The sequence below is a fragment of the Mesocricetus auratus genome, unplaced genomic scaffold, assembly GCF_017639785.1.
Source record: "Mesocricetus auratus isolate SY011 unplaced genomic scaffold, BCM_Maur_2.0 Super-Scaffold_4256, whole genome shotgun sequence".
Taxonomy (NCBI): domain Eukaryota; kingdom Metazoa; phylum Chordata; class Mammalia; order Rodentia; family Cricetidae; genus Mesocricetus; species Mesocricetus auratus.
The window spans coordinates 76,044,269-76,060,993 of NW_024429182.1; the positions used below are offsets into that span (position 1 = coordinate 76,044,269).

Genomic DNA, 16,725 nt, shown 5'->3' on the forward strand with positions numbered 1-16,725 from the left:
GATGATGGAGCTCCAGGCCCCACCAATAACAGGAGCTACTGGCACTGGATAGTTACTGGGGTAGAAAGAATTATTCTTTTTGGAGGACATGACCAGCACTAACTGGACAGTGAGTTATCAAAAAAAAAAAAAAACAAAAACACATGAAGTTAAAATGTATTTTGGAGATGGACATGGAAGGAGTTAGTGGAAAATGGGGGTTAGCTGACATGATCATTTTATTGTATGCATGTATAAAATTACTGGAAATTTAAAAAACCTTAAAATACAATTGTTCAAATGATATTTTTTCACACACATTTGTAAACATTCTTTAAAAGTTTCATACAGAATAGTTTATACAGAATAGGGGCTCAGTTGGCAGAGTGATTGTCAAACAAACACAAAGCCCTGGGTTTGATTCCTAACACAGTATAAACTGGACTGGATGTAGGTGGCTCAGGTCTGTAATCCCAACCCTGGAAGCAAGAGAATCAAAAGTTCAAGGTCATTCTCAGTCACATAGTTTAAGGCCATCTTGAGCTAGGTCAAAAACTGTCTCAGGGAAAAAAGGAGTCACAAGATAAAATCACTAAAGATAGAAAAAAGTTAACATGCAACAAAACAGCACATCTGAAATTTAGCTGTCAAGACACTACCACATGGGGTCTTCCCTAGTGCTAATTCCAATACAAAACAATTATCACCTTACAATCCTAAATATTCAAAGCCAATAATTCTAGATGTTCTCCTATTCTATATTCTTCACAAAGAGAAGCCGCCCTTCCCTCATCTCTCCAACCTCCACCTCAGCAAAGGCTTTCAAAAGACACCTACCCAAAGAGAATGCCAGCACTTATATCAAGATAGTTGCCCACATCAAAACATTTCAGTAGGGCTGGAGAGATGGCTCAGAGGTTAAGAGCATTGACTGTTCTTCCAGAGGTCTTGAGTTCAATTCCCAGCAACCACCTCGTGGCTCACAACCACCTGTAATGAGATTTGGTGTGCTCTTCTGGCATACAAACATACATGCAGGCAGTACATTGTATATACAATAAATAAATATTTAAGAAAAACATTTTAGTAAAAAGGGGTTCCAGCTTCTGTTGTTTTTCCACATCTTAGTTTTCAGTAGGCTATAGAGGAAGTGTTTGATCAGTTACTACCTCAGAAGTACTACAATATCTAAAGGTCCATCTCCTTGCATTTTTGAAGCAGAAAAAGAGGGGAAAGAAGTCAACTAGTTCAACAATAAGAATAGTTTTTAATCAATACAAATGAGTTTATAAATCAAATTTACCAAAAGCATGAAAAGCACTGCACTGGTATAAACAACACTGTCTTGCAGATGTTTCCCCAGCATAATGAAAATCCCATACTCTGCATGCAGTAACCAGTCAGTTCTGAAATGCTGAGTACAAAAGAAACAGTCTGTTCTTAAACTGGAGAGCCTTAAGACAAAATGCTAAAAGTTTTACTGATTAATAGAGTTTTAAGGTGCTTGGAATTAGTATAGGAAATAGTTGCTTGTCAATCCACTAACTCCTGCTAGTTCTTACTAAGTAGTGTAACTTGAATGGCTGTTTAAAAATATTTTAAATTGTGTATTTTATGCAGGCATGAGTCAATCTTTACACTTCTGTTGAGCATTCCCTAGGGACCCCAGGCAATGATGGCACAGGCCTTAAATCCTAGCACTTGGGAGGCAGAGACAGGAGGATCTCTGTTGTGAGTTCCAAGCCAGTCAAGGCTATATAAGAAAAACCCTGTCTCAAAAAAGGGGCCGGGGGGGGGGGGGGAGCTAGCTCTGTCTACTCTAAATCATACGAGTGTCTTTGCACTTGAAACTTGTTTATAGTGTTCACAACATAGACTATCGCTGAATCTTGTCCAAATATGAATCAGAAAAGAGATGATAAAGATCTTCTTTTCACATAAAGGGTTATGAGTACTGACTGCACTTCCAGAGGACCAGGGTTCAATTCCCAGCACCCACATGGCAGCTCACAACTTTCTGTAACTCCAAGATCTGACATCCTCACACAGACATACATGCAAGCAAAATACCAATGCACATAAAATAAAATTATAAAAAAGCAAGAAAATTCCAATCTTAACCTACCAATCTTAAATATTTACTCTTTTACTTTTTGTGTATGTTCATGGTCCCCAGAGGCCAGAAGGTGTCAGATTACCTGGAGCTGGAGTTGCAGGCAGTATGGGTGCTAGAAAATTAACTGCAGTCCTCTGCAAGAGCAGTTAGCATCTTAACCTATCTCTCCAACCTGTCTGTCCCCCCATCCCACAATGCAATATGATTCACTTCACTGGATTGGACTCTAATGGAAGGAAAAGGCAAAATCTCTATTTGGGTATGGAGGTCCTGAAGCGCTGCAGTGTGTTATTTCAAACAGCTGAAAGACTGCTAGAATACTGTAAAACTACAGCGGTAGAACCTTAACTTTTCTCTATTTCACCTGGATGCTAGGCAATGTATGTCTGTTATATTTTCATCATGAGTCCATACTGTTGAGGTATTATTCCCAGGGGTATTATTCCCATACAAATTAAATGACAGAGACACAGAGGAAAGCTGCTCATGAAAAAGTACCTAGTAAACGGCAGAGATATGGTTAAATCGGTGCGATCCTGAAACAACTGCCCTGTTTAGTGTACAACACTAACTTTCATCTTAATTTGGAATTAAGAGTAAAGCCAAACTCTAACAATAGGGGAATGGCTAATAATGGATTAACCACTTTAAAAATGATTTCATGTCAGTTAAAATAAGGTGTTAATGTGGGCTCAATGAGTTAACATTAATGGGAAAATGAAAGGAAACAGGCCAAGATCTATCTGTATTCTGTGGTGATATCTTGCCTGTGCAAATAAAGCCTGTCTGAAGGTCAGAGAATGGAGCTTGCCACTTGCTAACCATAGAGGTCTAGAGGTCTGTACAGAAAGACAGGAAGTGAGGTAGCTGGACAGAAACAGGATGTAAGGAAGAAGCAGGAACTTGCTCTCTGGTTGGCTGAGATGCTAACGTAAGGTGTTGCTGTGGCTGGCTCCTTCTCTCTGATCTCAGCATTTTCCTCTAGTTGACTTTGGGTTTTTATTAATTAGACCAATTAAGAACTCCATTTACATTATGGTGCCCAACATGGGGCTCAAACCCATGATCCTAAGATTAAGAGTCTGAGCCAGCCAGGTTTTTTTGTTTTGTTTTGTTTGGTTTTAAACGAGCCAATTTTCTTCCTTTATTTATTTTTTGCAATTGAAGTACTCTTCAATGACATCCTTGGCCTGAGATTTTTTTTTGTCATAGTCTTTGACCACTATACAACTGCAAAAAAAAAAAAAAAAAAAAAACTTTCCGTGGCTTCCCCTCTTGATCAATTTTATAGAGGCCTACTTGTAGATTTTCAATTAAAGTGATGCTCTCTAAAAACTCAAAATTTCTACCCACATACTTGAGTACACAATACCTACCCAATACTCTGCCTCCAGGCCCCACAGCTTTTCATTCTACAACACAGACATGGGCTGGATTATCTCTCATTTGAATGTATAAGTTAAGAAACTTGTCCAAAACCATAGAAAGAATGACTGCAAAGGTGACAGTCATTCCCAGCTACTGTCTCTAGCAGTGACTCAAAGCTTTCGCAACAGTTCCCTCAAGACACCGAAGAACAAAGACTCTTGTTCAGAATGCACTCTGAGACCTAGATGCTACTTTTATGAGAATTAAAGGACTGTAAGTGTACATTAACACAGGTGAAATGTTTTCATGTGTGTTGTCTTTTTGGAGGACTTGTTAGTGGGTGTTAACTGATGCAGCTACTCCTACTAACTCATCTTAATTCTTCTCCAGAAGCTTAAAAGAGAAATCCCTAGATTGCTTATTTTGAAATGAAAGCCCTAATTATTGCTTTAGTAGAATCTTAGGCTCTCAGCTCAGGACACACAATTCTGGAATATACTCTCCCAAAAATTATGGGCTCTTCTCCTTAATTCCTAAACCTAGTTATTGATTATAGCTCACTGCTAAACTACTTTCTCCTACCTCATGTTTCCTTTTCAGAATCACCACACATAATGAAACATTCTTTCATTTCCATCAATTTAAACATTTACTGGTGACTGTTTCTAAAACAAAATGGAGTCCTCAACATTTTCTGTGAATTTACCGTGTACATTAATCCAAGCTTACGTGTATAAATCACCTTCCATTCTTAGTAAAAGGAAAGGAAAAATTATGATTCTAATAACCAAATAAAATTTTTTCTTAACTATTTCCCATGAAAGTAGGCAGCTATTTTTTTCCCTATCTTGTTAGCACAGAATTACAAATCTTATTTGTTACACAGCTCAAAGCATCTCTCACAGGAAGAAAACAATCTGCCATTAGGAAGTCCTTAATCATCGATCATCTCTGTTCCGTTTCAAACACTGGCCTCCAAATCATCTCACAAAGCAGAAGAATCATAGTGGTACACTGAATAATAAGCCAGACTAATCTCACCACCACCCTAATTCTCCTAGTGATTAATCTCCCACCTGAGTGACAGAATGAGCTACGATTATGCACCTCAGAGCACAGGTACCAAATTCTCTGGGGTATCACATCAGCTGCGAACAGCTTCTTCCATACACCTAACAGCCTCAGTCATCTACACTGTATCACATGCTTGAAGCTATAGCTTTCTGATGTCTCAGTTTTCTACTCTGAAGCTCTGTGAAGCCACTTAAGATCCTGAACTTTGTTCAGCATGAGATCATTTGATCATTGAGAAATAAGAACTAATGCCATTTCAGAAATGAAAACTATAATTGCATCATATGACACAACAGTACCTCTTCAAGTACATGCCACAAAGAGATAAAGAGAGCACCTTGACTCTAGGCCCACTGCGGACTTATCTACAATAGCAAAGATGTGGCAAAACATCAATGTGTCAGCAGATGAAAAAACTGTAGCACACACCTGCGGATGAGCACATACAGACAAACACATGGACAGATACACACACACACACACACACACACACACACCAACAAACACCATGATATGTTCTTCAGCATCAAAAAAGAGTTTCTTGACATTCAGAATAACAGAGGTAACCTGAAGTCAAAATACTACATAATCTCACCCAAATGTGGAATTAAAAAAAAATAGAGATTTTTAGCTCTAGCTAGGTGTGCTTAAATGCTTTTGTACCATATAAGACCCTTGGCACAATCCCCAATGCTGTCAAAACAAAATGAAACCTCAAATCCCTCAGAACTGATTATCACTAGGGACAGAAATGAGCCTGAATGGATTAAAGGGTGCAAAGTCGGGGGCTGGGAAGACAGCTCAACAGGTAAAGGTCCTGGCCCTCAAACAGAAGGAAGGTAGACTAAAGTTCTGTTGCAACCAAAAATCAGAATAAATTAAAACAAGATAAAGCACATGTGGTGACAGATGTGACAGTTTATTCAACAATGGTGTTTACTTGACTTTGTGCATCAGAACAATTCAACATAGGCCAAACCTGACTGTCTAATTTTCTAATTCATAATCTCTACCTACTATAAACCTCTATCATCACAGACACATACACAGCATAAAAATAAGATGCGTTTATGAATAAAATAATTGTGTCCAGTTATGAAGAGAAAATAATAGCAAACAGCACACTGCACCCTAACTGACTTTCCTACAGTTAATTTAACATTCTTAGACTTGTGGAAGATCTAAAAACCAGAAGATAGTTTAAGCAAGGAAGTAAAAGGATGGTATACATTTGGAAAAGACATTAAACGGTAGGTACTCAAAGATCACACTGAAGAAGAAATATCTGTGGATCAATCAACAATCTAAGACAAAAAATAATCAAGTGTCCAAAATTATGGATATAATAAAATTCTGAAAAATGGAAATGGGTAGAGACCAAAAGCAACCAGAACAACCCACTGGAAGCAAGGCACAATGAAGAACCTGGACCAAAAAGCAAACATAAAATAACTAAGACAAATGCTCTAAAAACTGTATAAAATGTGGATTGGGGCAAATGGGTTGGCTAGAGCATAAGAGGCCAGATTAAATGAACCCTGGAAGAGCAGAGGAGTTTGGCTATGAAAAGAGAAAACAAAAACAAAGGGCAACTTTATATCCTTATACAGGCTAGTGGAGTGGGAGCAAATGCAGTTTTAGGAGAGGTAAAGGTAACTGTCTCAGAACTCTGATTCAGTCATAATCTCACTTTCAACTCCTCCTCTGACCACAGGATCTCAACAAAGCAGCTCTGGCTGGCCTCAAACTCACTATCTAAACCAGGCTGGCCTTAATCTCAGAGGTCCTCCTGTCTCTGTCTCTGGGATAAAAGGTGTGTGCCACTACAGAGCAGCTCTGCACCCCTTATCTATTATACCTGGCATCTCATCTATTTACGCTGTATTCTTCTTTCTCTTCCCTCTCTGGTCTTGCTTCTGCATGATCACTAAGTCTCTAGGCCTGTATACTGTCAATCCCAATAACCCTATGCAGAGACAAATGTTCCATCCCTTTTACCTGCTCTGTCTATCTGTCTCCTCTGTACAGAAATGTATTTGTCTTAGCACTCTTAAGTCTCCACTCATGTTTCAGCCAGTTTTCCATTTACAGAGGTTAACAGCTTTCAAATATGAAAAAAGCTGGACATAGTGGCACATGTCTGCCATTCAGAGCTCCCTAGTTCCAGCCTAGCCTGGGATACAGAAGCAACCCTGTCTCAAAACAAAATAAATAAACCATGCCACTCTTTTGCTTAAGCTCTTTATTAGTGGCTCCTAGCTGCCTATAAAAGTCTTAGCTCCTTAGTATGTTCATATATGAACACATACAATTACATAAATTCATAAAGCTCACTTTGACCTGCTTCCCACCTGTTTCTTCAGGCTCAACTCTCACCATTCAAGACTCTGTGCTGAAGGCTCTTGGACTGCTACCACTGCACATATTACCACACTGTTTTTTTGTTTTGTTTTGTTTTGTTTTTTTCTGGGATCTGAACTAGCTCATCCTTCCTGCTTTTCATTCTTTGGTCATTGAATCCTTAAAGACTCCTAATCTCAAGACTTTCCTTCATTCCTGCCAGGTGAAACAGTACTCCCCCATGCTTATCAGCCAAGGTACATTGTATTATGTTCTGTTTGAGAGTGCTTCCAATATCCACTATGTAATAGGGGCCCTAAGGATTAAAATTTCTTTTTTTGTGCAGACACCCAGTGTTCTTGTATGCACCACTTTGAGCGTCATCCTCAGAAATGCCATCCATCTTCTTCAGGACATAGTCTCTCATTGGCAAACTGCTTGACTATATCAAGTTTCAGGTATTCTCCTGTGTCCATTTCCAGCACTGGGATTGTAACAGCTAGCTGTCATGCTCAGCACATTACATGGCTCCTTGAGGTTAAATTCAGGTCTGACTTACCTCCCCAGAGATTAGAAGTTCTCTAGAAACTACCAGGTGGGGTGAAGACAGGACACTCATGGGAGCCCTGAAGCCAGAAACCAACACTGGTATCGCCAAAGTGGAGAGAGACTGGGTATTTCTCTCCAGCCTTGGTCAGAACTGTAAATCAATCCACTTACACCTTCAAATTTCTGTCTCTCAGTTTTCCCTTAGGTTCATTCATGTAAACGTTATCTTCTGTAAAATACAGAATTTATCTGTTCTTATTTACTCTAACAGGTGCCACTTTAACTAGTGTCAATCTCATAACCATAGGTTGTACTACTGAGTGCACATACTAATGAGATAGAGCATATTTCTGACATGTCTAAAACTCAATTTGGTATGTCAGAGCCAATTAAGTTCAGCCTCTGGGCTGTACAACTTTCACTACTAAATATTCAAGGGCTGGGAAGCTTAGGATTTAGGAGGGATTAAGCTCTAAGTCTTCAGACCAGGGTGCACTAGGTAACCTGGCTCACTGACTGCAGGGTTAGCAATGTATTACTTAAATGACAAGAATAGGTGCCCTACTGTGCCATTATAAAAGACAGAGAACAAGGAGCAAAGTAGGCAGGAATCTTACCCTACCCCACCTCACCCCTGCATACAAGATTTTAGAATGAAAGACCAAAAGGAAGGCATGTATCCAGAGTCTCATCAGACAGCATCAGAAAACAGCCTTAGGGCAGTATCTTCTCCATGTAATAATATTCATCATAAAAAAGCCCCAAAGGAAGACACCAAGGTGACCTCATCGCAGTAGTCTGCCCCGCCCCAGTTTGCTTCATAAACTTTTCTCCCATTCCAAAATGAATAAAAATATACATAAACAACTTTGTTTTAATGAAAAAAGAAGAAAGAGCTTTAAATAACGTACCTTTGAGTTTTTGTTCAGTGGCCTAAAATGAAAACAAACAAACAAAAAAACAATGTAAATATGAAACTGAAAGAAATGAACTGTTATGACAAAATGCTCATATATTACTATTATATAAGATATACATTTTTATTAAAGAAATTATCTTTAGATGAACTGTACAGGAAAAGACATGCAAAGCACTCTTTTCCCACAGATGTGCCCCATTGTTCTTGATATTATGTTTACTAATAAAAAATTCTATAATGATTTGTTAGACATAAAGCATAGAAGACATTTTTATGGTGGCTTATATTTTTCAAAGGTGAGCTGCATTTTTCTCGTGTTGTATTTAAAATAATTATCACCTTTGTATAAATAGATTTTTTAAACAAATTTTGCATGTCTGAGTGGCTTCAAATAATCAAAGATGAATTATACTTTCTGCAAAAGTTATAAATAGTCACTTTGACCAAATTTGTAATAAATTTAACCTTTGGAGATCAAGTTAACATACTATTAACTATATGTTATACATAGATATCTATATTACATATATATTGCATATAAATTTCATCATATGTTAATATAGTTAATATGTCAACTTTTCAGTATTGTTAAGTGGGAAAACTTTTTTAACCAACTTATAGCTTCTGACACATCTCATGAAAATGACTGGTGAGCAGCTGAGGGGATAACCCTGCTCCCCAAGGCCTGCGCCTATGCTCACTAGGTAGGTCTCTGACACCAACACTGAAGAGAAGGCTGGAGGTCGGTGGAGCTGACGCAGGCACCTCTCAAACTGTAAGGGCCTCGGCAAGAACTGTGAGAAGCAAGAGAGGTCTCCAAGCAGAGTCACCTTCTCATCAGAATTGCTGTACAGAGATCTGAAAGCAAAAGACTCAAGAAGATTCAGGCTGACTAGAAAAGGCTGAATATTAGTTAACTGAATAACAAAGAATTATGACAGTTTTACTTAACTGCCTCAAGGCATAATTCATTTTGCTTAGTCAAATAAAATTACTAAGCTACTAAAAATTCCATTGTAAGTTATGCTATTATAAATACATATAATAAAAACTACAGCAATTACTCTACTTTTGAAGCCACACCAAATGCTCATCTTCCACTATGGTGCTTTGTCCAGTTTTAGAGCACTAGAGATACACAAAATAATGGAGGCCCATCTTGTATTTTATGGATCAAAATTAAAAGGAAAACAGTGATGGAAGGGTAATGCTAAAAGGCCTGTCAACTGGCTTGACAACAGTTATTTATTTCAGGGAAAAGTAATTTTGAAAATCAGATTATAGAAAAAAATTCTTACAAAGAACTTATAATTCTATGAAATGTTACAAGTACCATGTTATTTATATGTTTAGTAATCTTATGAAGCCAGAGTCAGAATAATAATTACTTTGTAAACCCAAAACCTTTCTTTAAAAAAAAAAACAAACTATATATTTAAAGGAAAATAAATTACAAGATGCAGAAATTATGACATTACTAAAACCAAAGGCATACAGCAATAATACTTTTCCAGGCTTTAAAAAGACCATGCAGGTGTGGGAAAGCAGTTTTTATGTTATTCTAGAACAATGGGTCTCAGCCTTCCTAATGCTGCAACCGTCTAATATAATTCTTCATGTTGTGGTGACCACCCCAACCATAAAATTAGATCTGTTGCTACTTCATAATTGTAATTTTGCTAGTGTTATGAATCATAATGTAATTAATTACCTATGTTTTCCATGGTCTTAAGTGACTCTTGGTCATTTGGCCCCCACCCTCAAAGGCTGAGACCTACAGGTTAAGAGCAGCTGTTCTAGAACAATGGACAGCCTCATCAGTATTCTGTCACCTGTAGGAGGTATTCTGAGGCATCTCACCCTGAGCACTGACCTAACAGGGTGAAGGCATAAGGCAATAGAAATCAACTGATGAGAAGCAAGCGGAAGTGGCAAATTTTGCTTCTTTAAAAAAAGCAGGTTTCTGGAGGCCAGTCCAAGAATCCAGTAGAATCAGCAAATTTCTATAATGAGAATTTCCAAGTGGGTCCAATATTTCAATAGTAATGGTCTCTATTGTCCCAAACCACAGCCATTAGTCATACATATGACTACTGACCACTGAAATGAGGCCAGTTTAAATGGAGATCTGCAAAATATATACCAGATTTCTAATAGTGAGCATTTTTCAAATAACTACTTCATTAACAATATTTTACATGGATTGCATGTTAAAACAGCAATATTTGGGTTCTACCAAATGACCTAAATATATTAGAATTGTCCTTAATGTTTTCTTGAGTTGTTTTTGAAATAGGGTCTCAATATGTAGCCCTGGCTGGCCTTTAACTAATAGAGAAAGATTTTTCTCTCTTTGCCTCCCAAGTGCTGGGATTAAAACTGTTTCTTTTCTACTTTTAAATGATCTTGCCCTTTCAACTCTGTCTTTTTCTGAATAGAAACAGAGGAAGGGATGGATGGGACGTGTGGGAGGCGGGGTAAATGACTGGGAAGAGAGGGAGGGGAAACTTGGGTTTTAAAAAAAATAATTAAGACACAAAGGAATAAAGAATTAATCTAGCTCAACTGACTCTGTGAGAGAGAGAGAGAGAGAGAGAGAGAGAGAGAGAGAGAGAGAGAGAGAGAGAGAGAGAGAGCGTGTAGCTTTAACTGTCCTGTAACTCACTCTGTAGACCAAGATGGCCTCAGACTCAAGAATTAAAGGCCTGAGTCACCCCTGGCTCAACCCAACTTTTTAAAAATGAGGTAACTACTACTAAATAGTCTTTCCTATGAGTTAACAAATGGCATCTAGTCTAGAAGCCTGGTCTGCTGAATACTGATCTTTTAGAACTGAGGCAGGGGTATGAAAGGACGGAGCATCTCACTGCCCTCAATGAGTGGAGTGCCCCCTCAATCTGGCCATGTTATCACCAAGGTCATAGAGAAACGCACTCATGAGACTGAGCATTTCCCAAAGGAAGGAAAAAACGTTTCTACAACCTAAGTCTCTTTCAGGCTTTAGTAATTCACATCCATAAAATCCATAAAAGTCTCTTCAATTCAAACAGCAACTAAAATAGCATGAATGTTGAAATAAAAGTTTATACCAGGAAATTCCAGTTTGTATTGTTTTCCCCAACCCTTCACTATTATATGCTTTCTAGGAACTACAAGTACATGTTTAAATTATCTCTCTATAATTAACCTATTTCTCAACCTCCCTTTTCTTCATTGCAGTTCCCTGAAGATTCCTTTTGAAATCTTTCTTCTAAAAATGGAACCTGAGGAGAAATTCATGTGAACCTTATGTTGCTGCTATTGCCCTACCCCTCTTTATGGTTGAAACTATGCCTATACTCCATCAAATTAGTTTCTAGGTCTACAACCAGAAGTTTCTTCATTATATAAAAGTACTGTGCATATATAGCCAGATTTTTAGAACAGAAAAAAAATGTCAAAATGAAGTCATCTGCTCAGTGAGCTCCATGTTCATTTACTAGGATGCAGAATATCATTTTTAAAAAGTACCCCATTTTTATATAAAATTTCTCGAGAAAGACAAAATATTTAAATATATACTTAAATAACAAAAGAAGAAAAACTGTTACAGTTTAAAATAATACTACAATGAGTTCTGAGGTGTGTCAAGGGGGAGGGGCAGAGGAATCTGGTTCAGTATAGGGAGCTTGCTTAGCATGTTCAAAGCTCAGTGTTTAATATCCAGAACTGAAACTGTGTTACTTGGTTCTCTACTTGAAGCAGAAAATAACTCATGGTATGAACTTAGATTTCAAAGACACACAGGGACTGTTAGGGAGCTAAATCTAAATGTTTTCTGTATTCACAGCATGAGAACCTACATTTTATGTCCTATTATAAAAAAATGTTCCTTAATATATTGTATCTCAATTTAAAAGTTCACCCGTATATGGTGAAAATAAAGATAATGCTGCATGGAAAGCAAAGTCTGTGAGTTTTGAACAGACACCCAAAAGGAAAACAATGTTTCACTTTTACTTCTGCTTCTGTTGCCATAATGAAACCAAGGTTAGCCACTGACATCATCTTACACTGAACACAGACTAGAACAGGTAACAGCTGAAGTCTCTAGAAGTGAAAGAGCAGGCAGACTATGATGAGTTGATGTTCAAACACTCATGTAAATGAGCCTGCCCACCTGAATTATGTTTGTCAGCTACCACCTACTGGGATTTACTTGTTGCCTCCTACAGGAAACAAAAAAGAAAGCTCCACAAAGCTTGCCTTAACAGTTTGTGACTCACAGTCTTTCATATGGGCCAATCTGGGAGTTTCTTTTTTTTAAGGCGCTATTTGGTAGCAGTGTAGGGAAATACCAGCTGTCCTTATTTTGCCAACAGGTTGCATTCAAATTCAGTTATAAGCTGGTTTTCTGCAACGTGGAGAAGCTGTATTTACAGTGGCAGTCTAGCCAACGAAATTTAACAACTGAGGGCGGGCTTTTTAACTTTCCTTTAGACTGTTCAGAGGATTGATAGGATGCACTGCAGCAATGCCCTATTCATGCAGAAGGTCTGGGAAAAGCAAACCACTTTTATCTCTCAGTCTCTAGTGAATGGCTCTAGTGGGATATGATGAGAGTGCGGGGGTGGAACCACTAGCTGAGGCAAGGAAGAAGTGGGAAAAAGAGTAAAAAGCAGTCACTGAAGATTTGATGAGATGCCAAATAACAGGATAAAAGCCATACAAGTGCTATATGTAAATTCAGGCTTCATACAAAAGGAAGTAGCTTTACTGACTTGGTGATTTAGAAAGCTGACTGTGAGGAAAGTTAAAAATGAACTTTCACAATTGAGTCATTATTTCTATATGCTATGACTTAAAATTATACTACAAAATAGTATTTAGAAAAATTATTCTACTAAGTGTCTTCTTTTTGCAGAATTTCCTCAGTGAACAGGGCAAATTCCAAACACACATGCTTAAATATTACTTTAGGCTCTTTCCCAAACATGCTGTACTGTAACTTACCAGCTAAATCTTGAACTACATAGCACCAACAAAGCCTAAGGCAACAACATTCAGATGCTAGCCAAACAAGATTCTACATTAAGCACACCAAGCAGCCTCCTTGCCAGTTTATCCCAGGAGTTCTTTTATGGGCAAATGACACCATGACCAAAGAGTACAGTAAGGTTTTCTCAACCTTAAACTCTTTTATAAATAGCAAATAAAGATGGACCAAACTGCAATATCAAAAATATCAATATCAAAAAGCCTCTGGTAGAATCATGAAGCATCAGCCAACATTAGACTATATACTAGAGCCCTATCCAAACTCATCCAATGCATATACTATGTATTCTTTTCAGCTTCCCCTGAGAGAAGTTAGACTGTACTGACAGATGACTAGTGTCGCCTATCATTTTTTCTTCATAGACCTTCAAAAGGCTCTGTACTCCACCTTTCCCCATAACACCTGCTAATGAGGCCCAGAGTTTAGCATACCTAAAACTGATTCATTTATCACTTCTTTTTCTGTACTCTCTAGGCAGGTTAACTGTTCCCAAATATACTTAACCATTCAATATGGAATCTAAAAGTCAAGCTAGAATGTTCTATCTTCATAGCCACTAACAAATTCTATGGATTATGATAACAGTCCCTTAAGCCTGTCAAATCCCTTTCTGGTCCATCTCAACACTTTCTTAAGGTAAAATACAAACTTTCATGTCACTCTTATTAAAATATTTAATAACCTCCTCAATACTCAAAGTCTCAAGAAGAGAATTTATGTACCATTAACTGCTTTCTGAGTCTTCTGATATTCCTACCCTGCCTTCCCCAAAAGCTTCTATGTTTTCGTACAGTCTTCAAATTCCTGGTTTACTGTGCTTTTGGTACTTTTCTGTTCTTTAATCACCTGACTCATTTCTATCCTAAGAAAATGTCCTGTTCAACTTGCTCCATATCAGGCTAAGATATTTTCCTCTGTGCTTCAACAGTTTCCCATAAAGACACGCTTCATGTCTGTATGCCTTATTTATGTATGCTGCCTCTTAGTGAATGATAAGGGAAGTGCTGTGCACAATGCCTTACCTAAGAAAGGGACATATTGTAAAAGCACAGTAGGACATTTCATTAAAATAAGTGGGATAGTAACTTGCTGGGCCTTTTAGAACATTTTAAGGTCCGTGAAGATTGATATAGAAGACTGAGGGTAAGCTCGCTGTCAGCAGCCTTGGCATGCTCTGCTTTGAGGCCAGCTTCCAATCCTGTATTGTGCCTGGAGTTCTCCAGCAAAAGCCTTAGGATTTGTTTTAAAGTATCTCAATTTAAACCAAAAGTTTATAAAGTCAGGACAGGTATTAAATAAAAAGGGACTTTTATTCTTTATCATGTCAAAACTTGCTTAATATGGCTTGCTTAAATATAGTTTACTTTATTTCCTACTTTGCACATGTATTTTATTACCTCATTTAACTCAACACTTGTTTTACAAAATGTAAAGAAATTGAGGCCCACGAAGGCTAAATAAAATTGATGGACACATCATTCTACGATTATATGAGCAAGTAAGGCTTCAAAACCCAGTCTAACTTCATAACCATTAAACTACATATATCTGTACAGCTGCAAATTCTGTGCTCTTTCCACTTATAAAATTATAATGAAATACAAAGGAATCACTAACTGAAAGAAAAAGACCTATGAGATAGATGTACTTACCTTTGAAAAACTCAAGTGGCAAGATTATTTATGCATTGAATTACACATTCAGCAAACTACTATATATGTACATTCAAAGACATTAAATATTAAAATGAATCTTCAATGAAGTTAAACTTAAGCAGATGCTTTAACAAAGCCATGAGTAATTTTCTTTTATTCTATGTTCAAACTGCTTAACAAAGTTTATCATATACTACCTTCTTTTGAGCAGCTTCCTTCTTTTTCTTGTCGTCTTTTTTCTTTTTCTTTTCTTCCATCAACTGTTCTTCTTCTTGCACTAAATCCCTGAACCACACAGTTGCAATTAACTTTCCCAAAATAGATTCAGAAATAAAAATAATGTTGCACACAGATTCATTTTCACTTATAAGAAATAGAGCAAAATTGTTTTTATTCAACATAACTTGCAACCTAGCCACATAGCTACCATATAGTACAATTTACTTTTCTTTAACCAACATAGCTTTCCTTCACAAGTATGAAAGCTTTCATCTTAATGTCATTTCAAGGAAGGCAACAAAAAATTGGCAAGTTTTACAATGGGAAACTGTAAGGCCCTTTCAATTCTAGAATGTAAACACTGATGAGTAAGTTGCAGTTACCTAAGGATCACAATTATCAAGCACTATCTAATGGTGATGGATTGGGATGTACTTCTGGCTTTCTCTGCAGAGAGAGAGAGAGAGAGAGAGAGAGAGAGAGAGAGAGAGAGAGAGAGAGAGAGAGAGAGAGAGAGAGAGAGAGAGACTGTGTGCACGCACATGCATGCATGTATGCACTTTGTGATGATAGATAAAACCCAGAGCCCTGCACACATTAGGCAAGAGCTTCATACCCAGCCATACACATTTTTTGAGTACAAATTATTCATAAGTAAGTAACATGTATTTTAAGCATTACAATAAACTCAAACTATTTGAATTTGCTTAAGTTTTTTAAACTTCAAAGTTGCCAACAGAAAAATCCTCTTGTTCAGGGTATCAGGACTAGAGAACTGCTTCTTCCTCCCTTTCCCTCCACCTCACTGAAATTCAAGAGAAAGCAACTACCAGAATTAATAGTATACTAAACAAAGGGAATCATATCCAGTAATAAACATAGAAGTCTTAGGTAGATGGATGTACCCGCCACCCTTCTAGTAGAGCTCTAGAAAACATTTAAGACAAGAACAATGAGAACAGAAAGACATGGGCGGGGGGGACATAAGGAATAGAAAAGCGAGATCCACTCTTGCCACAACCACCCTAACCCAATCCCCCTAGTCCTGCCTGCCTGCCTGGTTACAGGAAGCATCCACTTAAAAAAAACAAAAAACAAAACAAAACAAAACTTAAAACCGAAAGAATGCTCTCTTATGAAACTAAAACTTCCAAAGGAGGCTCCCAGAACACACAGCTCTCCTGGCTACTGGTTCTCCATCCATCACTCAAGTGGGCACTGTCCATTCACATGGTGCTCTGGATTAATTAGTCTTGTCATTCAAGCAGCATACTGAGAAAAGAAATCTATGAAAATATGGAGGAAACTCTCTAGCTACCCTCTTTAGTCAGTCTAGAGTCTAAGTTTCATAACAGCAATAAGTAAATGCTCTGCATATTGAAGAAAAGCATACACAAAAATAGTATCTAACTCTGCTCTAAGCTTTCTAGAGAACACACACTATAAACAACAGGCAGTCATGAAGAGG

General features: G+C 37.6%; 1 protein-coding gene across 10 annotated transcripts in view; it reads right to left on the reverse strand.

Moving 5' to 3' along the window:
• Tnrc6a (trinucleotide repeat containing adaptor 6A) overlaps positions 1-16,725 on the reverse strand; it is a 164,795-nt gene that overhangs the window by 47,320 nt on the left and 100,750 nt on the right. For 6 of the 10 annotated variants that reach the window (XM_040754992.1, XM_040755018.1, XM_040754980.1 and 3 more), the window contains 2 exons: positions 15,236-15,323; positions 8,338-8,359 (listed from right to left, as the gene is read on the reverse strand). In XM_040754992.1, the coding sequence (XP_040610926.1) occupies positions 8,338-8,359; positions 15,236-15,323 (110 nt within the window). Of the gene's footprint in view, positions 1-8,337; positions 8,360-15,235; positions 16,186-16,725 lie in introns of those variants that run through there. The other 4 variants (XM_040755003.1, XM_040754975.1, XM_040754989.1 and 1 more) reach the window with 3 other exon arrangements.